The 24,638-nt window shown below is 40.7% G+C and overlaps 1 protein-coding gene and 1 long non-coding RNA gene across 2 annotated transcripts in view; one reads left to right on the top strand and one right to left on the bottom strand.

Annotated features, from left to right (window-relative positions):
• Positions 1–24,638, top strand: part of LOC138948192 (uncharacterized) — a 74,594-nt gene that overhangs the window by 39,611 nt on the left and 10,345 nt on the right. The gene's annotated exons all lie outside the window — the stretch shown is intronic.
• On the bottom strand, positions 13,024–17,480 carry LOC138948180 (uncharacterized). The gene is made up of 4 exons (XM_070319676.1): positions 17,327–17,480; positions 16,041–16,133; positions 15,060–15,203; positions 13,024–13,790 (listed from the first exon to the last, which is right to left on the bottom strand). The coding sequence occupies exons 1-4, from the start codon at positions 17,376–17,378 to the stop codon at positions 13,723–13,725; spliced, it is 357 nt and encodes a 118-aa protein (XP_070175777.1). The 5' UTR covers positions 17,379–17,480; the 3' UTR covers positions 13,024–13,722.

The following is a 24,638-nucleotide window of genomic DNA, read 5'->3' as shown; positions in this document are numbered from 1 at the left end:
TTAATGTTAACAAAGTGTGGTCGTGTAATTTTTCTTGGTGCAGGTAAATAGATCTGCCAAACTGCCTGCTTTGACAACCATTTCTTTGCTATATCTTGAGAAACACCTGCTGCGTCACTGAGCTTGTCAATAGCAGTTCTTCCTTTCCAGTATCCTTTTGGGGAATAATATATTTTAGATAACAAAGCATCACTCATGGTTTTTTAAATGACAGAATATTAAGATTTGACAGCACGCGCAATAAAGTAAACAACAGCCATACCAATAACAATGAAAACAATCTCGCCCACCTTCTGCTCTTCTGAAGGCTGATAAAAGTCACCCAGTTTTGGAGGAGCACTTGTCTTCATTTTCTTTCCAGTTACAAGATAGTATTCTTGAATGGCTGCATCAACATTGGCAAAGGTTTTGTTTGCATGTCCTTGCTGCCTGAGTTTATCATTCATAAAGTCTAACTGCGCAATTCGTTTCTTCTCGTATTCATCCTGTGCTTTCGCCAGTTGTTCCATGGCTTTGTTGTGCCTTTCCCTCTCTTCACCATTTTGCAGTTTAGAAAACAAATAGTTGCTGCCAGAAAATGCAAGCGCATTTACAATCGCACCTCCCACCATCATAACCAAGCTAGCCATTTTATTGTCTTACATGTTTATATTTTCTGGAATAATTCCTTGCTTCACCAGGAAGTCTTTTGTTGCAAAGGAAGCTGTCACAACACCAATTAGTTTAGCACCGTCTTCGAAGTCTAACTTTCCCAAGTCGGCTGGTTTCATTCTGAGGAGACTTTTACCCAGCATTGTGTAACCTACACTCAAGCCTCCAATCACTGCAGCGTGATAAACTAGATTAACTATTGTCTTTTCAGAACTCATTTTTATGTTATCAAAATTAAAATATTAAAATTATTCCATATGAAATGAATCCACTGCAGGTACTACTGTGGGCTTTTTTATTGTTTGTACTGCTTTGTTTGTTGGTTTTGGTGTTTCTGATTTTGGTGTTTCTGATTTTGGTTTTTCTGACACTTTATATTTGCCTTGCCAAAGTTTGTAAAGCAAGTATCCACCTCCTCCAACAACAGCTGCTACAGCTACTTTTCTGTATGATAGAAATGAAGATTTTAATTCTTGATCAGTTTGTGTGACCTTAGTCACTTCAGGAATGTTTGGTGTCTGCTCAACCTCAGACATAATGTTCTGCTTTGCCTTTTGATTTAACTTTTTTTGTCTGTTCCATTCGGCTAGTTTTTTTCCTGCTTCTACTCTACCAGGTTTCTTTGTCACTGTGTTCACTTCTGGTATTTTCGTCTGCTCCACTGTCTGCTTCAACTGATCCGTCATCTTTTTTATTCTGAAAATTAATGTGTTTGAAAGTAATTAATCCAGCAACAAATGGTACTAATAAAGCACCAAATCGATAATACAGGCCACAGGCAAGAGATTCGAGGGACTTGGAAACAACAGGGTCATGAGTTAGATCATGTGTTAAGTCTTCCTCCGAGTCGAGAGGTGTAAAATGTCCAAAAATCTTTGTGTACAAACCTATAACAGTCTGTCCAATACTTCTAACCATCTTAGAACCAAGCACTGATTCATACCGTCCATGATACTTTTCTATATCTTCTGAGGAAAGATGTTGTACTTCTTCCACAGTTAACTGCTGCCCAAGGTAGTGTTTTGTTTTTCCACAAACAGCAAGTGAATACAATCTTTCTTTTTTATCAGGTATAGTCCTACTGTCACAGATTTCAATATCTGTAGCAGTCTGCATCAGCAATTCATCACAGTTCATTTTATTTTGATGCAGAATAAAATTAAAATCTAGTAATTAAACTTGAGTAAGAACTTAGGTAGGAACTTAACAAGAACTTAGGTAGGAACTTGAGTAAGAACTTAGGTAGGAACTTAACAAGAACTTGAGTAAGAACTTGACAAGAACTTAGTAAGAACTTGACAAGAACTTGACAAGAACTTGAGTAAGAACTTGACAAGAACTTGAGTAAGAACTTGACAAGAACTTAGCAAGGATTTCTACAAACATACATACTGAACTGGTTGATCAGTTTTTAAAACCAGTTTCGAGTGCTTAGAAGATTTCAGATTATTCTTTATTCTTTCTCTCTCCTGTTTGTTTTCAATGACATCATTTTCTCGAAGACACTCTTCAAAACTGTCACGGTCCTTTGAATAGAACAATGTTATTGTTTTGAGTTGCTCTCTAAAGTCTTTCAGAACTGCATTGTATTTTTGTGTTAATATCCAAACTGATATTAATGCATGTCGTCCACTGAATGCAAGCTTTGCTAGTGCACTTTTCTTTCTAACAATGTCACGTTCTGCTGCACAGTCATCAATAATAAACAGTGTTGGTGTGTTCTGAAAAAGATCGAAATAATGCTCCAAGCAAACATTTAGACGATCAGAAGGATTTACAATAAATATATTTTGATCAGACCATATGAATTTTCTCTCCTTGTATGTTCTGTTATGCTTTATGGTTGGACAGAATATGACTATGTGTTCAAAGTGATTTATGTAAACAGTCTGTAATAAATCCAAAACATATCTTGTTTTGCCGCAACCTGTTGCCCCACAAATCAAAGAACAGTGTGGATCTTTTGGAAGAAAATCTAGATACTTCATTTTAACACGTTCAATAAACAATATCCTGTAATCTGCTTTCAGAGATGTTTAACTGCGCATCTGACACAACAAACACGTAGATCTTAACTGATTTACTACTACTCCCTACTTCCTTTTCAATTTGTATTGTGATTCCTTCTGATCCGTTTTCAATTCGCCTTCCACTTCCATGCAGTTTGTTGTCGTCAGTTGTTCTGAGATCCAGCCATAACGCATATTTATTTGTCAAGAAATCTTCTACGCCAACACCGTGTAAATGTAGATCTTTAGCCACAAGATCAGATGTTGGGTCTTTCAATCTTCCTCCAGTAAAGTACTTTCTTGCTTCATCATAGTGTTGGTATGGCAGCATGCCAGATGCAAATATTTGGTTTGGCTGCCCTTCAATTGTGCAATATACTCTATTGATTAGTGGATTGTAAAACTTTTCTATTTGCCTTTCATATGAATCTTTTGGTTCCTCAAACAACATAAGTATTCCCTTCATTGACCTAGCTGGTGTATTCAAGTTAATGTTCCAGATTGGATCAGCCTGGCTTTTTGAAAGTGTACTGTGATTCAACACTCTTTCATAATAGATAGGCAGCTTAGAACTGTACTGATTTTCTATAAGTCTAGCCAGTTCAGGATGGTTTACAACATCAAACTCTAAAGAAATTCCAGACACCTTATACTTTGCTTCCGGGTCTTGTGAAAGCATAACACGATCATAACTATTGAAAGTCAGGTCGTATGACAGCCTGTCACGCAATGCTCCTTGATAGAAGGGAGGATGTGAATTTATGAGTTCAAAGTCAAGTGGAATACAAAATTTGTTTCCAAAAGCAACATTGACAGCGTTATCTTTTTTGTTATTGTCAGCTTTATCTCCTGCTCCTATTCTAACTTTTATCCCATTGTCTGACTGAATCCCTTGAAACACTCTGTTTTTCTTTTCATTGTCAGTTAACCAATTATCTGCATAAACTAAAAATACATCTGCATTATTCAATGACATCACTTCCCGCCCTTCCAGTTTGACAGTAATCTTCCTCACAATTGCTCTTCCTACATTATAAGCCAAAGTCCTATTTTCATCTGAGCCAGATTCTAATTCTAATTTGAATGATAGTCTTACAGTGCCTGGTACAATAACATCGTTCTTACCTAGATTAGGAAACCTAACAGTAAGTATTTCATTCTGATCAATAGTAGAAGGATTATTTGTAACTATAACTGTTTGCCTTATTCCTTTTACCCCGAGAGGTTCTTTCAGCCTTCTGTAAGGATCAAGAACAGAACCGAACGATTGTGCCATCTTTTTTTATTTTCAAAATAAAAAATAAGTTACAAATGGCAGAAGGTGGATTTGAAGATTTATTTGAGCCAGCGGACGACATGAGCGAAGCAATCCCTTTGGTTCCCTACCATCATTCACTGCATTATGAGGTGGCACGACATGAACTTCTGGAAGGTAAAGTTAGAGATTTCTACAAAAGTTTAGGAGAAGAACCTGATGTTTTAGATCCAAACCAGTTCAAAATGGAAGCAAATCATTTATATACAACTAGCGATAAAGGAGAAAAAGTCCAACTAACATATAAATCTAATCCTGCTAAGTTTCTATCAAAAGTTTCACTAAAACAAAAACTTACTGCTAATCGACTTAGGCAATTAGATATTGTGCCTAGCACACGGTCATCACCTTCCCAGGTTGTTTCCTTACTTCAACAAGCAGAACTAGGACTACCAACTGCTGCTCAAATAGAATCTGTTCCATTGCAAGATCTTAATAAACTTGCAGAAGAGGCTGATCAACTTATACAAGAGATAGAGACTTCTTTTTCTGAGGAAACTTCACTGAAGACTCCACATGAACTATTACCTATGAGAGAAATAGAAGCCCTTAATCAATCACTACAAACCATCAGAGGTGAAATAGCAAATAATCTGTCAAAACTAGGTCAGCTGGATGAAGATATAAACAAAGAGAAACAAAAACTTGCTGATGCTGATGATTTGAACCTAGAACAAGAAGTAAAAAACAGAATTTCTAAGCGTTTAAAAGATTTGCAGGAGGAGAAAGCCATAAGGTTAGAAGTTCTAAGTAACAATAGAGAACAACTGAGAACACAGGTCAGCAGAATAAAAAATACAATTCAAAGAATCCTTTACGAAGACACAACTCTTGCTGAAAGAATTAGAACGCTTTTCAGAGAGCAGGGAATCACAATAGCTAGTATACTAACTGCGTTAGGATTTGCAATAAGCACATTAGTGTTAACACTCACAGGTGGCACTGTCACACCTCCACCTCCACCTTCACCTTCATCTCCATCTGATCCGGGATGGGTAAAGAAACAACTCAAACACATTGCAGAACTATTAAAGAAACTAGCAGCAAAAGCTTTGGATGCACTTCCAGGAATCATTGGTTCAATTGTTAGCTGGCTGTTATCTTTTGCAGGTAAAGTTGTTGGTTTCATGGCTGAACATCTCTGGACTCTAATAGTTTTAATTGCAGGTGTTCTGCTAACGAGAATAAAGCAAAAGTAAGCCTACACCCACTCCACCAATTACTAGAGCAGTCTTCTGCGATTCATGATCATCACTAATACTAACAGCTTGATCATCACTAGTGACAGAATGATCTTCACCTGCAGCCCGATCTTCACTTGTCACGCTTTGTTTCTGTTCATTGTGATATGGCTGTAGCATCGTTCTGATTTCTGAATTCAGTTCTTCACCCTTTCCAAGCGGCTGGGTGTCACTAGCAATAATGATTTCATTGTTATAATTTGTTATTGTTCCAATCTGCAGCTGGAGATCAGAAGGTAACATGTAAAGGCAGTTACCAACAGCAAAGTCAACTTTTGATCTTGCATAACGGAGAGAGTCTTGATACCTTTTGATGCTGGAAGGCAGATCAACTGCAGAGTTTATGACATCTTCTAAATTTGATAACAACTGTTTCTGTGCACCAAACCCTGTGCTTGTTCTCATTATGTTTGATCGTGTCTGTGCCTGCGAGCCTAGCAAGCACCACGCATATGTTCGGATAGATTCATTGATCCTTTCAACACCTGATCCAGTGAAACCTTTGCCGGTGTCTAATATAAAAGTAGTCCATGCATTGTGGTGCTGTTGTTCTATTGATCCTAACTGTACCTGCACATTTGAAGAAAAAGATGTATGACCTGGCCAGTAATCAAAATTATACCTCCTGTGGACACCCCATAAATATAGTGTTCCCATGCCATGGTTTTTGTCTTGCTTTTGCCTAAAGTCGGTCTTAAAATCTATATTGAATTCATTGCAGAGACGCTCATACACTTTCATGTTTATCCTATTGTTGAATGGGTTCCAGCTCTTTTCATGCGGCATTGGTGCCTGAAGTTCAGACAAGATTCTCCTGCACTGATAGTAAACGTGAAATGTGTACACACACTTTGTCAGTAAGTTTGAATTATTCATGTGGTCTGCATAGGACACTCCACATCCTGTGGTTGCACAGAATATTGCAAAGTTTAACTGATTCTGATAGAACTGAATTGGGTGAGAGTTCCACATCTTTGGAACACTATCATTTTTGATTGGGGGATTTAGGTAAGAATGGAATGGGTCAGGCACTTTAACGCGAATGGATTCTGTTTCTGTTACAGCAAAGTCCAACTCATGGAAAGAAATAGTCTTTGGATTGTAATATGGTCCAGTTTTGTATTTAACGTCTTTGTTGAATTTATACTGACTCATTTTTGTTGTTGAATAAAAAATGTTTATCACACTAACAAATGTGAAGACTAGTGTGCCAGTTAAACTTGCAACCCCTATCAACAATCAAAATGGAGGAATGAAAGTTGCACTGCATGAAATTATGTACAAGGTTACTTGGTATAATATCAGTAAAAAAAAGGCTAACAACTGGGTTAGAATTAATGGTAAAACACATTCTGTAGAAGATGGTTACTATGACTTCTGCACTTTAGAGAAAGAATTGTTTGCTCCAGTAGGTATTACAGCGAGTTTAAATCATGCAAGTCTCATTGCTACTCTTACTATGCCCAAAACTAGAGAAGGAAACAGATCATTTGAGTTTCCAACCAAACTCCTTGATATGCTTGGAATTACAAATATATACAAGGGAACACGTCCCATTGACATGGATGTTAACAGTGTACTGTTTGTTCACATGAGAGAGCTTAACACATCCTATAATCTGTTTAATGATCAGCGTTCTGATCTGCTTAGAATTCTTCCACCGAGTGATGCCTCTTTTTGTAAAATGCACGTGCCAACATTTAAGACACTTCAGTTCAAGGACTTGGAGGAAGGGTGTCATGAATTCCTACACATTGATCTGAAAAATCAAAGTGGACAACCAGTTGATTGTTTGTTTAACATTACATTGGAAATAGTTCCATAAAATATTGAGTATTAAAATGTCGAGTGGACCTACAATAATTTATCCTGTTGCATGTTCAACTATAGAGTTGAAAGATTTAGCAGACGCTATCGACTTTGAGAGCAATGCTGAAGTTGGTGCAGTGTATGCATTCGAGTTTACAGACACTGGTCATTACAAGAGAAAGGAAATCGACGATGAAAAGAAACCAAGATTCCTCAAACTAGGTCAAATCCGTGATGTTAATGTACCTGATCCAATTGTCGATGACACATTCTACATGTGGAAACATCAGAATAAAAAATGGGTACTTAGTCCTGTTATGAAAAAGATTGACTGGGAAATGAAGTTTGAATTTGTGAGTCCATACACTCTTGTTGGAAAAGACGACACATTCCGTAAGTCAATCAATGCTAAACCACTAATTGTTAGCCTTGTTCCTGCGATTAACAGCAGGGGAGAAGTTGCAGTTAAACCTTTCCATAAGAACAACTATCTCATTCACAGAAAACAAAGTGTTGAAAAGGACGCTGACACCATTGTCGATTTTATACCCAAGCTTCCAATAGGGCAGAATGCAACTATGATATTTGATATAGTTGTCAGGAAAAGGGAAGAAACCACAAACACTGTTCTAATGAGAGGAATAAATCTCAACTGGAGACCATTAAATGTTGAAGAAGTCAGAGTATTTATTGCTGTTCAAAAGGATTCTAACACAATAAAAAAACAGACGTCAAACCAAAATGTTGTTGTTAACGCAGATATAAATAATTTAACAGAAATAAGAAGTATTAATCTTACTTATCTTGATTTGATTGCTTTCTACTATACAGATAAGGTGTTAAGCAATGAACAGCTTCAAAGCTTAGCAGAAACACTGGCCAGTGAGAATTAAGATAAATATTTTATATTTTGCATTAAAAAGATGACTAGCAGTGTGAAGCTTTATCCTAATATTGATGAAAGTGCAGCAGAAAGTCAACAATTCAGACTGGCACACATTAGTAATATACAAAAACAACTAGAAGATGAATTAGAAAAATATTCTCGCGCTAGACGTAAGTACTCAACAACTTACAACAGCCTTTCTAATGCCAGCACTGGTTCTACTATCCTTGCATCAGCTGCAGGTGTAACGGGAACAATTCTGTTAGCTACCGGAGTAGGGACTCCAGTTTCTCTAATCCTAGGTGGTGTCGCAGCAGCAGTTGGTGGTTTATCATTTATAGCATCAGCTATAATGAAAAAAATTGTGAAAAAGCTTGAAAAACACGAATCCATTTCCACTCTTGCATCATCAAAATTGTCTAGCCTAAAACTGTCTATCAGTAAAGCACTTGAAGATTCAAAAGTTTCTGACGAAGAATTCAAACAGATACAAACAGACTTTGATGACTACAAAAGTAAGAAAGCAAGTATTCAAACAAAAACACGAGCTGAATATAACAAGCCAATCGATATAGAAGATCTGAAAAAGCAGTTTTTAAAAAAGGGGATTCAAATAGGACGGGAAGAAAAAGTAAAAATAGAATCACTTGTAAAGAGTTAACTATTCGTTTAGACAGTCACATTGCATGTATCAGATATAATTCTAACAGTGAAAGAACATATGAAGTAAAGTTTGTAAATGAGAGAGCGTATTGAGCTTAAGAATGTTGTATAAGAGAAAGGGAGAATGTACGTTCTGGGTTACTGATTCCGACAGACCCGGCATTGGTTCAAAACAACCTTACTTTACTGTATTTTTTTTTGGTATGGATTTATGCAGTATTTTTCTGATTTTGTCGCATGTTTCATTTTAGTAAAAGTTTAGTCCAGAAGCCTATTTTGCGTTAATATTTAGGGTCTGTCGGAATCGGTGAGCCAGAACGTACATTCTCCCTTTCTCTGGGTGTGAGTTTGTGTGTTGTATCCTTCTATGAGTGTGTGTGTGTGAGCGTGCTTGGTTGCGTAAAAGTACTAGTTTAAATTAGTATTTTGTGATTATACATTGTCTTTTCTTCTGTTCACTTGAAACGACGCGTGTGTGGATTGCTGCTGCACACACGCTTTACTTTTGTGTAACCAGCCCCCTTCCGAAAGGGGCTAAGGCCTTAAAGGAATAAAATCTTGTTCTTGTTCTTGTTCTTGTTCTTGTTCTCTCTCTTTCGCTCTCTCTCTCTCTCTTTCGCTCTCTCTCTCTCTCTCTCTCTCTCTCTCTCTCTCTCTCTTTCTGTCTGTCTCTGACTCTCTGTCTCTGTCTCTCTCTCTCTCTCTCTGTCTCTCTGTCTCTGTCTCTCTCTGTCTCTCTGTCTCTCTCTCTCTCTCTCTCTCTCTCTCTCTCTCTCTCTCTGTCACATAAATTATATTTCAACTCTCTGGGATGGCGCAGCAGTGATATCCACTTAAGAAAATTAAATTCTCTCTATCGTCGTTCGGCTAAACTCATTGTTAGTGAAAGCGTTTCGTCTGGTTTGAAGTTACCAATTCTAAATTTTCTTCATAGGCCAAAGACCACGCAGTCAAATCAAAATGAAGGTTGTACGGTTTCGAACCAAGACCGACGGTTTCCTCTTTGGGTTGGTCCTGTGCCTGATGTTTTTGGGGGAGAATATAAAAACATGCTAGAAAGAAAGAAAAGATTTCATAATGATGTGATGTTGCAAAAACTCATTGACATTGTCAATGATCAACAAGAACTTGGAAACAAATAAAGAACAACATACGTACCGGTCAATACCTGCTTTCAGCATTTCAAAGTATTGTTGAAAAAAGATGTCATTGGCGCTGAAGAAATTGAATATGAAGATGATGATGGTGTTTTGAATCGTCCTATTTCAAAAGAAGAAGTGTTGATTGCAATGAAAAAGTTAAAACCTCAAAACGTCTGCTGGGCCAGATGGAATAATACAGTAAGAGATCTTTTGAAAAATGCTTTTCCCCAGGGATTGATTTTTTGGTACACTTGTTTATTTTTTTGTTTTCCAAGGGTGTATTTCCAAAAAGTTGGACTGAGTCCATTGTTATCCCTTTGTTTAAGAAAGGCGATGTGAATGATCCAAATAATTATCGTGGAATTTCACTGTGTAATGTTAGTAGGAAGTACAAGGTCTGTAGTATTGTGATTAATAACAGGTTGCAACAATGGATTGAATTTAAGAACATTACGGGGGAATATCAAGCTGGTTTCAGGAAGAATTATTCCACTTTTGATCATATGTTTACACTTTTGGCCTTAAACTGTATGTAGCCTTTATAGATTTGAGAAGGCGTTTGATTCCATCAACAGAGCTTTGCTCTGGCCAATTAAAAATTAACAAGTCGCGTAAGGCGAAATTACTACATTTAGTCAAGCTGTGGAACTCACAGAATGAAACTGAACGCACTGCATTTTTTCACAATGACCGTAGTCCGCCGCTTGTGCAAAACGGAGTGAAACTGACGAGCCTGTTCAGCGCGGTAGTGGTTTCGCTGTGCTGCATAGCACGCTTTTCTGTACCTCTCTTCGTTTGAACTTTCTGAGCGTGTTTTTAATCCAAACATATCATATCTATATGTTTTTGGAATCAGGAACCGACAAGGAATAAGATGAAATTGTTTTTAAATCGATTTCGGACATTTTGATTTAATCATAGTTTTTATATTTTTAATTTTCAGAGCTTGTCGTTAATCCAAATATAACATATATATACGTTTTTTGAATCAGGAAATGATGTAAAATAAGATGAACGTAAATTTGGATCGTTTTATTTAAATAAAAAAATTATTACAATTTTCAGATTTAAAGTCATTAATTAATTTTTAAGTCACCAAGCTGAAATACAATACCGAAGCCTTTTGACAAAGATTGCTTTACAAAAATTTCAATCAATTTGATTGAAAAATGAGGGTGTGACAGTGCCGCCTCAACTTTTACAAAAAGCCGGATATGACGTCATCAAAAGTATTTATCGAAAAAATGAAAAAAACGTCCGGGGATATCCTTCCCAGGAACTTTCATGTCAAATTTCATAAAGATCGGTCCAGTAGTTTGGTCTGAATCGCTCTACACACACACACGCACAGACAGACACACACACATACACCACGACCCTCGTCTCGATTCCCCCTCTATGTTAAAACATTTAGTCAAAAAGATCCCCTAAGACGCTCAGAGATAAGAGAAGATTAAAATGTTTGCTATTTGTTCGTTATTCAGATAGTCCGCGCCTTGTTTGCTTACTCCGGTTACTCCATTTGAATTTTCTCTTCAACAAATGAGATTTCAATGAGTGGTTAGACGGGCGCGGTGGCCTAGTGGACACGACATTGGCCTTCTAATCGGACGGTCGTGAGTTCAAATTCCGGCCACGGCCGCCTGGTGGGTTAAGGGTGGAGAATTTTACAATCTCCCAGGTCAACTTATGTGCAGACCTGCTAGTGCCTTATCCCCCTTCGTGTGTACACGCAAGTACAAGACCAAGTGCGCACGGAAAAGATCAGGTTACCCATGTCAGAGTTTGGTGGGTTATAGAAACACGAAAAGCGGCGTATGGCTGCCTGAATGGCGGGGTAAAACGGTCATACAAGTAAAAACCCAGTATATATGTGTGTTTTTGTGTGTGTAGGATTTTTTTTTTGCGGCGGGGGGGGGGGGGGGGGAATGGGGTGGCAATATTTTCCCTCCGGTAGATTCTCAGGTATTGCCTCACCAGAGGCTCGGGAATACCCAAAATTAACCCTCGGAAAAATATGCAAGCTATCGACCGCACTCGGACGTGTGTGACCTATATATAATGTTTGGTTGCGTGCATACCTGAAAGAGCGGTATTTATTTCACTGCTGTTGCGCAAGTTTGCAAGGTCGCGAGTGTGTGCTTTGTACGTCCAGTCAACACTTTGACTCAATGAGTTGTCGAGGGCCGGAGTGTTGTTTTAAGAAACAAAATAGGAACATTCGCTGCACGGCAGCTTGTCAGAGTTCAAAAGTTTGCGACGCGTGTCTGTAAAAGGATACAGATGGTTTTGAAAATGGTTGATCGTTCTGTTCCTCTTCCATATTTTAGAAGAGGGTTTTGTGTGATGGTGCTTTGCTCAAATTGGCAAAGCTCTCCCCTCCCTCTTTCTCACAGACATACACACACGCAAACACACACACACACACACACACACACACACACACACACATATATATATATAATACACAAACACATACACACACGCACTCACACACGCACACATGCACACACACACACGCAAACACACACACACACACACACACACACACACACACACACACACGCACACACACACAGACGTACACACACACACACACACACACTTAAAATATTTTGAAATATTTATTCTTGCAGAGTGAATCATCTACAAGATAAAAAAAACAAAACAATGAAAAATGCACTGAAAACAAAATGTATTTTGTATACAACATACGATAACGAGACAGGCAGATACGATCACGTTGCATGGTTACGTTATAATTGCAATGACAATGACACCCCCAAGAGCACACCTTTATGTAATATCCATCACAGATAATCTCTTAAAACAGCCCAAGGGTCAATGCAAAGGCCTCAGCGGTCACGAACACGTGGACTGTGAAGACGGTCTCTCGTTGGTTGCATCCCATTCCGGAAGTGACGCGCACACAACCGGAAATGCCGCAACAGACAGGGAGGTTCAGCGACAGTTTTTGGGGCATCCATTTTTATCTACAGAGCCTGACACTTTGTATCATCTGCCAGTTAAGAGAAAGAAGGGAGGTAGGGGTGGGAAAGAGGGGGGTTGGTGGGGAGCGGGGGTGGTGGATGTATGGGGGTTGGTATGGAGGGGGGGGGAGGGGGACGTAGAAAAGAGAAATTTAGAGCACGCGTGAAAGATGAATTTGAGAGTTCTCGCCTGACCAAATAGATCCCCAACTCACCGTGTCTTTGCCTCTCTTTGAATACATGATGTGTCTGATCATTGGCGTCAACCAGACGTTGATGCATATATAAACGCTCAATAAGTCATTCATCTCAACAACTTTCATTTTTTTCATTGTTTAAGTGTGTGTTTTTGTTGTCAAGTTATTTTATGTCTCCGTGCGACGACAATAATATTTTGGGATGGCCAGGTTTGGTACTTGATGTCCCTTTTCAAAATATGACTGACAAATCATATATCAAAAAACAAGAAATGTAAGTTATTGGAACGTTTGTTATTGACACAAATACGACAAATCATATGTTTAAACAGTCGTCTTGATTTGTCTTTCACCTGAAATACTGTTAACAATACTGCAAAACGATCGATGTTGTCACTCCTGTTCTTAGCCCACTATCCGTCTGTCATTTTGTGTTCAACCTTTGATACATCTTTGAACTGTGTTGATTAAAAACAAAATGAATTCAAATCGACTTTGTATTTGAACAGAGCTGCCTACTTGCTGCAAAACGTGATAATTTCAATGAAAAGAAAGGAATCATCTAGTCAATGTGTTATTGGTGTACTTTTAAATTTCTTATAAAAGTTTCACAAAAGCGAAGGGCGTGCATAAGTCTAATCAGTTTGACAATACACTTGTTTTTAAACCTTATTATTCCAGCAGTCATGGAAAGTTGTGCGTGAAAAGAGGAGAAAAGTGTATCACTTAAAACCTACAATTAATGAATCAAAAGTTCAGAAGCCATATCCGGTTCAAGCGGTCACGTGGTAGGAGCTGTCTCTGACTTAGTTCCGGTGTTCAGAGGAAGCGTGACGTCACGAAGGTTGCCACAACCATCAGCATGGAGGCGGCGATACCCATGGTGCCTGTTGGGGAATAGAATTGAACAGAATTTACAGAAAAAATGTACAAAGGAGCAAAAACGGAGATTTTGGGGGTTTTATTTTTTGCATTTGTTTTGTTTGTTTGTAAAGACATTCCTTTACTGAAGTCGTCTTCGCTAAGTCTTTGAGAACACTCAGTGCAAAAGCTTCGTGCGGCCAGCTTCGCGAAGTAAACTTCACGTAGTCGACTTGGCTCAGGTAAGGGCAGGCTTTATTAAAACAGAAACGTCTACGTTACACACATTTCGGTGCCGCTTTTCTTTCATGCCCACCTTCCGCGTCAGATCTCGCGTTCAAACTCGCGTATAGAAACTCATGCGCACACACACCCACTCACACACACACACACACGCACGCACAACCTAACACTGACACACACATATACTATACACCACACACACAAACAAACACACATACAGAAACAAACAAACAAACACACACTCACAACCAAACACACACACACACAAACACAAACACACATACACACACACACACACACACACACACACACACACGCACACAGACATACACACACACACACACACGCGCATGCATGCATACACATACACACACACACACACACATACACACACACACACGCGCGCGCAGAAACACACACACACAAACACACACACACACACACACACACACACACACACTCACACACACACACACACACACACACACAGAACAAAGTCAACGGTTTACAAGCGCCTTGATTTGCGTGTCAGGTCGTATGCATGATAATAATGTTGTTTTACGCCCTCATGGTGAAACCATTAGTGGCATGATCCCGGGTGTTACCCCGGTTTATCCTACATACGTGAGAGAGACACCCGTGAGATAATAATCGTTCAAATCACACGTGTGTATATCATGTAAATGAGGTCATGTCAAGCAAGTCTGGCAAGGACCTGTTTTTCCACTGCTTATGATGTCAAAGTCACCGAGACAAACGTCATTATAGAAACAAAAATTGCGCTCGCTAATTACCCTCGATGGATCTTTAGAACTAACACGTCACGCCACACTTTCAGAGTGACGTTTCTTTGATTTGACGTAATAGATTACACGACGGTTTAGAAGAGATCGAGGTTCCAAAACAAGCGTCTTCAATTTAGCTGCCTCGACTGCAGGACATTTTCAGTAAAATACACGTAAGTACAATATGTAGGATCAACAGAATACTACATGGCTTGCTGTATCGTACCAGATTTACACTCGTTGCTTTTTCTCTATATGCATTCTCACCACACGTGGTGTTATCCTCGCTGGCCGGGTAGTCGTCTTCGCAAGTACACTTGTCTGTGTTGGTTCCTGTAGCCGGGCACTCAGCATTGGCAATGCAGTAAGGGTCCGTATCTGCATTAGCGCAGGCCTCTTCCGCCTTTATCTCTGCAGAAAACAGGATGGTGGTTCAAGCACAGTAAGCCTCCCGTAAACCATCACAGATACTGTCAGGCTTTTACACACAGTACAAACACCCTTTCATTTAAACACTCACCGCTTGAGAACATCCTAGGTGCCCTCCGTAAAGAGCGAGCAATTTTCAAAGAATTTATTTTTGCGTGGTTTATCTTACCCCTGAGCCATCGTGAACCCGTGTGATCCAGTTTCCCTTTTTCACAATGCAGTCGTCAGTTAGTAATTTGAATGCGACTCGATGTGAGCTTATCTGCAATAGCACGTTATTATGTACCTCTGACTATGCACGAAACAAACGGCTGTGGTTCACACGAACTATAGCGATGGCTTTTGGTTGTTCAGAGGAACTGGCGATAGGCATAAACCGTCGTCTGATACGAGAACCACGACCTTGCGTGACCCTGCTTCCGGGTTTTTCTTTTTTCAAACTTTCAAGTTAGGTCTAGCGCCAAAACGCACCACGGTCCGATTGTCTCTGACACAATCCGCAAAATTAATTCTTTGAAAATTGCTCGCTCTTTACGTAGGGCACTAAGTAAATGGCAAGGGTTTGTGCACAAATTCTGCTTTTTGTCAGTGATGGTCAGACGAGTGTGTGTGTGTGTGTGTGTGTGTGTGTGTGTGTGTGTGTGTGTGTGTGTGTGTGTGTGTGTGTGTGTGTTTGTGTGTGTGTTTATGCATTCGTGCGTGTATCAGCGTTCATTTGTACCTCTGTTGATCAAAAACACTTATTTTATTCCGTTTTTCTTGTCATTCAAGCATTCATACACCTCTTTCAATTCAAACACAAATGACAGCTATACTCACTGCAAAGGAAGTTTTCACAGACTGCAGTTGTCACGCAATCATCGGTCGTAACACACACCTGTCCGGCGACGATATCGTTTGCCGCAGCAGCACCTTCAACAACGGAAAGAAGTGCAATGGATTAATTACATTCAGTGGCCGGAAACCACTCAGACAGTCACAAGTACGCACGCTCGCTCGCTTGCACGCACATACGGACGCACGGACAGGCGCACGCACACACACACACACACACACACACACACACACACACACACACACACACACACACACACTCAGTGACACACACACGCTTTTTGGTACGTCGGTAGACAACAGCACACCCGTTGAGTAGCTGTTTGTGATGGGGTCTTGGCTGCTGTTGTTACCTGGTATGCTCTTGGGAATCTTTGCGTACCCATAGCAGTTTTTATAGATATATTAATTTAGCTCTAAAATCTCAATCCTGTTTGACTGGTCCAAACTGGTGATTCTTGTGCTTCGTGCACTCGGTCACATCAACATGATCTGTTTAGTTAAATACAGTCTCCGGAAGTATTTGCGTTTGGACTTTAATCATAGGCTTAAAGATTATAAGGATTGTAATTACCGGTAGTAACCTCCATGAAACGTGAACTCCACTGGTTGGTTTTGTCTAGCCATTGACATAATTATATATCCTTCTCACTTCACTTGCTCTCTTCTTAAACCCGTAATATACGTCACATTCATGTACGTGATTGCCGTATAAGACAGTAAATGTTTTTTGTTGTAAATCCAAATTGTTACGGATTTTAGTGGTTTTCAAGAATTAATAGTTATATATGATGCAACAATGTTTAGTCTGAAGCTAAGGAAATTCGTGGTTGTTTCATTACGCCGTGATGCAACGAGCGCTTTTGGTCAAAAACGTATTTTCTCGAAATCTAGTGGATAAAGAAAACATCCAAGTTTTTCACAATCCGCAGGTACAAAGAGATGTCCAGAAATGTCAAACGTGGACCTAATTGTAGTCGTAAAATGTGAACATGGTTATAAGTTCTGTCCAACAGGCATCTTATAACGTGCATGTCATGAGAACTCGGATCTATGCCAGTGGACACCCACTTTGCAATGTTGGTGAATGATAATGCTATACAAAACACGAGTAGTTGACAAAACTGTCAAAACAGAAACTATGGAAACGTTTCAGAACCTACTTGTGACTTCTTATTGACATTGAGTGCACAACCTACTTGTGACTTCTTATTGACATTGAGTGCACAACCTACTTGTGACTTCTTATTGACATTGAGTGCACAACCTACCTGCAATCAGGAGAGAAAGGCAAAGGGATGAAGCAAGGATGATCTTGGCCATGGTGATGGTGGTGATGGTGGTGATGGTGGAAACTTTTCTGACGCCTGGAAGTCTGTTCTGGCCCTTCTAAATCTCAAACCCTCGGTAATAGTGAAACGCCGTTATTCCGGGTCGTCTATATATCAGGGTTCAACACCTAGCAACCGGGGGTGTTTATGCACACAGACAATTTATATTAGAGGGTGATCATTGTCCCGACATTAATGCATTCTTGAGCAAATAAGGAAAAGTGAAGAGTCAACCAGAACAGAGCGGTTGAGGCACGTTCTGCACTGAAAGAACTTCGAACATTGTGATCTGAAAGACAACGAGAGAGAGAGAGAGAGAGAGAGAGAGAGAGAGAGAGAGAGAGAGAGAGAGAGAGAGAGAGAGAGAGAGAGAGAGAGAACAAGAACAAGAACAAGAACAACAAGAACAAGATTTTATTCCTTTAAGGCCTTAGCCCCTTTCGGAAGGGGGCTGGTTACACAAAAGTAGAGCGTGTGTGCAGCAGCAATCCACACACGCGTCGTTTCAAGTGAACAGAAGAAAAGACAATGTATAATCATAAAATACTAATGCTTAAACAGCGTTTTCTAAACATTTAAATGAAAAATACAAGAACTTAGCTACATTGCAAAGTATAGTTTCATTTTTCACAGACAACAACAGTGCAAGTTTGAAGTTCGAAGGACATCTACAAAATTTTGCTGGAATAAATTGACGTCTTAGATTTTCCAGTGCAGGGCAGCATAAAACAAAATGCAATTCATCTTCAGTACTAGATTGACACAAACGACAGACCAAATTATTTTCACTTACAGCTTTATACCTTTCTGTATGTAAAGCAAGTCTGGAAATACCCAATCTAAATTTAACCAAAACATTTAAAATGTGTCTGTTTACTGGAATTGACAAGTATGTTTCTACAAGATTTGTTGTCTTAAAGGTACGGTACAATGCAAACCGGTCGCTAGTCTGAATATGATTATCCCACTCTTGCCACCGGCAGTCAATAATGCGTTGCTTAAAACATGCCAAAAACGAATTAATACAGGCTACACCTTGGTTAATCCATACATACTGAAAACCATATCGACACAGGCACAACCGTACCTGTGATGCCCAAGTAGATTTACCTCTGCTATCTAGAGAAAACAACATCTTATATGCTTTACGAGGTAATCTACTGTCATCCATTCTTGTCAGTTTCAGCCAGTATCTTATGCAACGTACATATGAATTTAAGTAAATGGGATAACGTCCAAATTCACCATATACAAGATCATTAGGAGTACGCCTGTCAACACCTAAAAAACGTTTTAAAGCAAACAAATGCACCTTTTCTACTGTTGCTGCCTGCATCAGACCCCATACCTCAGCACCATACTGAACAATAGGTTGAACTTGTGAGTCAAAAAGCTTGATAAAAACATCCAAAGACAATCTATCGAATTTATACAAATTACTCATAATACACAGTACTGCACGTTTTGCTCTGGCAACTAGATCTTGACAAGCAAAATTAAAGCTTAATTTGGTAGAAAAATAAATACCTAAATACTTGTATGCATTTACTACCTCCATTCTTTGCATTGTGATCTGAAAGACAACGAGAGAGAGAGAGAGAGAGAGAGAGAGAGAGAGAGAGAGAGAGAGAGAGAGAGAGAGAGAGAGAGAGAGAGAGAGAGAGAGAGAGAGAGAGAGAGAAAGAGAGAGAGGATGAAGAAGATCCACAACAATATAAAAGGTAAAACGGTAAAAACTCGAGTCGAACTCCTGAAGCAAATAGACTGATTACGTTTCTAAATACACAAACCAACAAATAATCATCGTTATAATGATACAAATAAAATAATGATTATTTGCTTGCCTGACATTAGACCATCATTAGATGCACTTGCGAATGTTTTTATTTCAAACATTTGAGAAACTATCCTTGATTTTGTTTTATTTACTTATTTACTTTGAATGATGTATTAGCGATTTTTGATTGGCGTAGACGATCGAGCGTCGTAGCTTTTATTGACAGTTAAAGGCACAGTATTGTTAAAAACACAGTATTGTTAAAAACACAGCATTGTTAAAGACACAGTATTGTTAAAGACACAGCATTGTTAAAGACACAGCATTGTTAAAGACACAGCATTGTTAAAGACACAGCATTGTTAAAAACACAGCATTGTTAAAGACACAGTATTGTTAAAGACACAGTATTGTTAAAGACACAGTATTGTTAAAGACACAGCATTGTTAAAGACACAGTATTGTTAAAGACACAGCATTGTTAAAGACACAGCATTGTTAAAGACACAGTATTGTTAAAGACACAGTATTGTTAAAGACACAGTATTGTTAAAAACACAGCATTGTTAAAGACACAGTATTGTTAAAGACACAGTATTGTTAAAGACACAGTATTGTTAAAGACACAGTATTGTTAAAACCACAGTATTGTTAAAGACACAGTATTGTTAAAACCACAGTATTGTTAAAGACACAGTATTGTTAAAGACACAGTATTGTTAAAGACACAGCATTGTTAAAGACACAGTATTGTTAAAGACACAGTATTGTTAAAGACACAGTATTGTTAAAACCACAGTATTGTTAAAGACACAGTATTGTTAAAACCACAGTATTGTTAAAGACACAGTATTGTTAAAGACACAGTATTGTTAAAGACACAGTATTGTTAAAACCACAGTATTGTTAAAGACACAGCATTGTTAAAACCACAGTATTGTTAAAGACACAGTATTGTTAAAACCACAGCATTGTTAAAGACACAGTATTGTTAAAGACACAGCATTGTTAAAGACACAGTATTGTTAAAGACACAGTATTGTTAAAGACACAGTATTGTTAAAACCACAGTATTGTTAAAGACACAGCATTGTTAAAACCACAGCATTGTTAAAAGTATTGTTAAAGACAGCATTGTTAAAGACACAGTATTGTTAAAGACACAGTATTGTTAAAACCACAGTATTGTTAAAGACACAGCATTGTTAAAGACACAGTATTGTTAAAGACACAGCATTGTTAAAACCACAGTATTGTTAAAGACACAGCATTGTTAAAGACACAGTATTGTTAAAACCACAGTATTGTTAAAGACACAGTATTGTTAAAGACACAGTATTGTTAAAGACACAGCATTGTTAAAGACACAGTATTGTTAAAGACACAGTATTGTTAAAGACACAGTATTGTTAAAGACACAGCATTGTTAAAGACACAGTATTGTTAAAGACACAGCATTGTTAAAACCACAGTATTGTTAAAACCACAGTATTGTTAAAACCACAGTATTGTTAAAGACACAGTATTGTTAAAGACACAGCATTGTTAAAGACACAGTATTGTTAAAACCACAGTATTGTTAAAGACACAGTATTGTTAAAACCACAGTATTGTTAAAGACACAGTATTGTTAAAGACACAGTATTGTTAAAAACACAGTATTGTTAAAAACACAGTATTGTTAAAAACACAGCATTGTTAAAGACACAGCATTGTTAAAGACACAGCATTGTTAAAAACACAGTATTGTTAAAAACACAGTATTGTTAAAAACACAGCATTGTTAAAGACACAGCATTGTTAAAAACACAGCATTGTTAAAGACACAGTATTGTTAAAGACACAGTATTGTTAAAACCACAGTATTGTTAAAGACACAGTATTGTTAAAGACACAGTATTGTTAAAGACACAGTATTGTTAAAGACACAGTATTGTTAAAGACACAGTATTGTTAAAAACACAGCATTGTTAAAAACACAGCATTGTTAAAAACACAGCATTGTTAAAGACACAGCATTGTTAAAAACACAGCATTGTTAAAGACACAGTATTGTTAAAAACACAGCATTGTTAAAGACACAGTATTGCCCGTGAAAACAGTTCGGCTCGCATCTCAGATCTGACTGTCAGGCTTTTTGGATGGGACACTTGGACACGTACCAACAATCAATTGCCTGGCTGCTGTCTCTGTGCTGTCTGTGCTGTCTGTGTGCTGTCTGTGCTGTCTGGCTGCTGTCTGTGTGCTGTCTGTGCTTTCTGGCTGCTGTCTGTGCTTTCTGGCTGCTGTCTGTGCTGTCTGTGCTGTCTGTGCTTTCTGGCTGCTGTCTGTGCTTTCTGGCTGCTGTCTGTGCTGTCTGGCTGCTGTCTGTGCTTTCTGGCTGCTGTCTGGGTGCTGTCTGTGCTGTCTGTGCTTTCTGGCTGCTGTCTGTGCTGTCTGTGCTTTCTGGCTGCTGTCTGTGCTGTCTGTGCTTTCTGGCTGCTGTCTGTGCTGTCTGTGCTTTTTGGCTGCTGTCTGTGCTGTCCTTGCTGTCTGGCTGCTGTCTGTGCTGTCTGTGTGCTGTCTGTGCTGTCTGTGCTGTCTGGCTGCTGTCTGTGCTGTCTGTGTGCTGTCAGTGTGCTGTCTGTGCTGTCTGTGTGCTGTCTGTGCTGTCTGTGCTGTCTGGCTGCTGTCTGTGCTGTCTGGCTGCTGTCTGTGCTGTGTGTGTGCTGTCTGTGCTGTCTGTGCTGTCTGTGTGCTGTCTGTGCTTTCTGGCTGCTGTCTGTGCTGTCTGTGCTGTCTGTGCTTTCTGGCTGCTGTCTGTGTTTTCTGGCTGCTGTCTGTGTGCTGTCTGTGCTTTCTGGCTGCTGTCTGTGCTTTCTGGCTGCTGTCTGTGCTGTCTGTGCTTTCTGGCTGCTGTCTGTGCTGTCTGTGCTGTCTGTGCTGTCTGGCTGCTGTCTGTGCTGTCTGTGTGCTGTCTGTGCTTTCTGGCTGCTGTCTGTGCTGTCTGGCTGCTGTCTGTGCTGTCTGGCTGCTGTCTGGCTGCTGTCTGTGCTGTCTGTGCTGTCTGGCTGCTGTCTGGCTGCTGTCTGTGCTGTCTGTGCTTTCTGGCTGCTGTCTGTGCTGTCTGGCTGCTGTCTGTGCTGTCTGTGCTGTCTGTGCTGTCTGTGCTGTCTGTGTGCTGTCCTTGCTTTCTGGCTACTGTCTGTGCTGTCTGTGCTGTCTGTGCTGTCTGTGCTTTCTGTGTGCTGTCTGTGCTTTCTGTGTGCTGTCTGTGCTTTCTGTGCTGTCTGTGCTGTCTGGCTGCTGTCTGTGTGCTGTCTGGCTGCTGTCTGTGTGCTGTCTGGCTGCTGTCTGTGCTGTCTGTGCTGTCTGTGCTGTCTGTGCTGTCTGTGTGCTGTCTGTGCTGTCTGTGCTGTCTGGCTGCTGTCTGTGCTGTCTGTTATGTTATATGTTACATGAAGTCTTATATCGCGCGCGTATCTCCAGACTCGGACTCAAGGCGCATGGATCTATTTATGCCGTGTGAGATGGAATTTTTTACACAATGCATCACGCATTCACATCGACCAGCAGATCGCAGCCATTTCGGCGCATATCCTACTTTTCACGGCCTATTATTCCAAGTCACACGGGTATTTTGGTGGACATTTTTATCTATGCCTATACAGTTTTGCCAGGAAAGACCCTTTTGTCAATCGTGGGATCTTTAACGTGCACACCCCAATGAAGGGACCTCGGTTTTTCGTCTCATCCGAAAGACTAGCACTTGAACCCACCACCTAGGTTAGGAAAGGGGGGGAGAAAATTGCTAACGCCCTGACCCAGGGTCGAACTCGCAACCTCTCGCTTCCAAGCGCAAGTGCGTTACCACTCGGCCACCCAGTCAGACAGCACAATGCTGTCTGTGTGCTGTCTGAGCTGTCTGTGCTGTCTGTGTGCTGTCTGTGCTGTCTGTGCTGTCTGGCTGCTGTCTGTGCTGTCTGTGCTGTCTGTGTGCTGTCTGTGCTGTCTGGCTGCTGTCTGAGCTGTCTGTGCTTTCTGGCTGCTGTATGTGCTGTCTGTGCTTTCTGGCTGCTGTCTGTGCCGTCTGTGCTTTCTGGCTGCTGTCTGTGCCGTCTGTGCTTTCTGGCTGCTGTCTGTGCCGTCTGTGCTTTCTGGCTGCTGTCTGTGTGCTGTCTGAGCTGTCTGTGCTTTCTGGCTGCTGTCTAGGCTGTCTGTGCTTTCTGGCTGCTGTCTGTGCTGTCTGTGCTTTCTGGCTGCTGTCTGTGCTGTCTGGCTGCTGTCTGTGTGCTGTCTGTGCTGTCTGTGCTGTCTGTGCTTTCTGGCTGCTGTCTGTGCTTTCTGGCTGCTGTCTGTGCTGTCTGGCTGCTGTCTGTGTGCTGTCTGTGCTGTCTGTGCTGTCTGTGCTGTCTGGCTGCTGTCTGTGCTGTCTGGCTGCTGTCTGTGTGCTGTCTGAGCTGTCTGTGCTTTCTGGCTGCTGTCTGTGCTGTCTGTGCTTTCTGGCTGCTGTCTGTGCTGTCTGTGCTGTCTGGCTGCTGTCTGTGCTGTCTGGCTGCTGTCTGTGCTGTCTGGCTGCTGTCTGTGCTGTCTGGCTGCTGTCTGTGCTGTCTGTGCTGTCTGGCTGCTGTCTGTGCTGTCTGTGCTGTCTGGCTGCTGTCTGTGCTGTCTGTGCTGTCTGTGCTGTCTGTGCTGTCTGTGCTGTCTGTGCTTTCTGGCTGCTGTCTGTGCTGTCTGTGCTGTCTGTGCTGTCTGTGCTGTCTGTGCTGTCTGTGTTTTCTGGCTGCTGTCTGTGCTTTCTGTGCTGTCTGTGCTGTCTGGCTGCTGTCTGTGCTGTCTGTGCTGTCTGGCTGCTGTCTGTGCTGTCTGTGCTGTCTGGCTGCTGTCTGTGCTGTCTGGCTGCTGTCTGTGCTGTCTGGCTGCTGTCTGTGCTGTCTGGCTGCTATCTGGCTGCTATCTGTGCTGTCTGGCTGTCTGGCTGCTGTCTGGCTGTCTGGCTGCTGTCTGTGCTGTATGTGCGGTCTGGCTGCTGTCTGTGCTGTCTCGCTGCTGTCTGTGCTGTCTGGCTGCTGTCTGTGCTGTCTGGCTGCTATCTGTGCTGTCTGTGCTGTCTGTGCTGTCTGGCTGCTGTCTGTGCTGTCTGGCTGCTGTCTGTGCTGTCTGGCTGCTGTCTGTGCTGTCTGGCTGCTGTCTGTGCTGTCTGTGTGCTGTCTGTGTGCTGTCTGTGCTGTCTGGCTGCTGTCTGTGCTGTCTGTGCTGTTTGGCTGCTGTCTGTGCTGTCTGTGTGCTGTCTGTGCTGTCTATGCTGTCTGTGCTGTCTATGCTGTCTGTGCTGTCTGGCTGCTGTCTGTGTTGTCTGGCTGCTATCTGTTCTGTCTGGCTGCTGTCTGTGCTGTATGTGCTGTCTGTGCTGTCTGGCTGCTGTGCTGTCTGGCTGCTGTCTGTGCTGTCTGTGTGCTGTCTGTGCTGTCTGGCTGCTGTCTGTGTGCTGTCTGC

Source organism: Littorina saxatilis, linkage group LG15 (genome assembly GCF_037325665.1).
Source record: "Littorina saxatilis isolate snail1 linkage group LG15, US_GU_Lsax_2.0, whole genome shotgun sequence".
Lineage (NCBI taxonomy): Eukaryota > Metazoa > Mollusca > Gastropoda > Littorinimorpha > Littorinidae > Littorina > Littorina saxatilis.
This window is presented reverse-complemented; position numbering and strand designations above follow the sequence as displayed.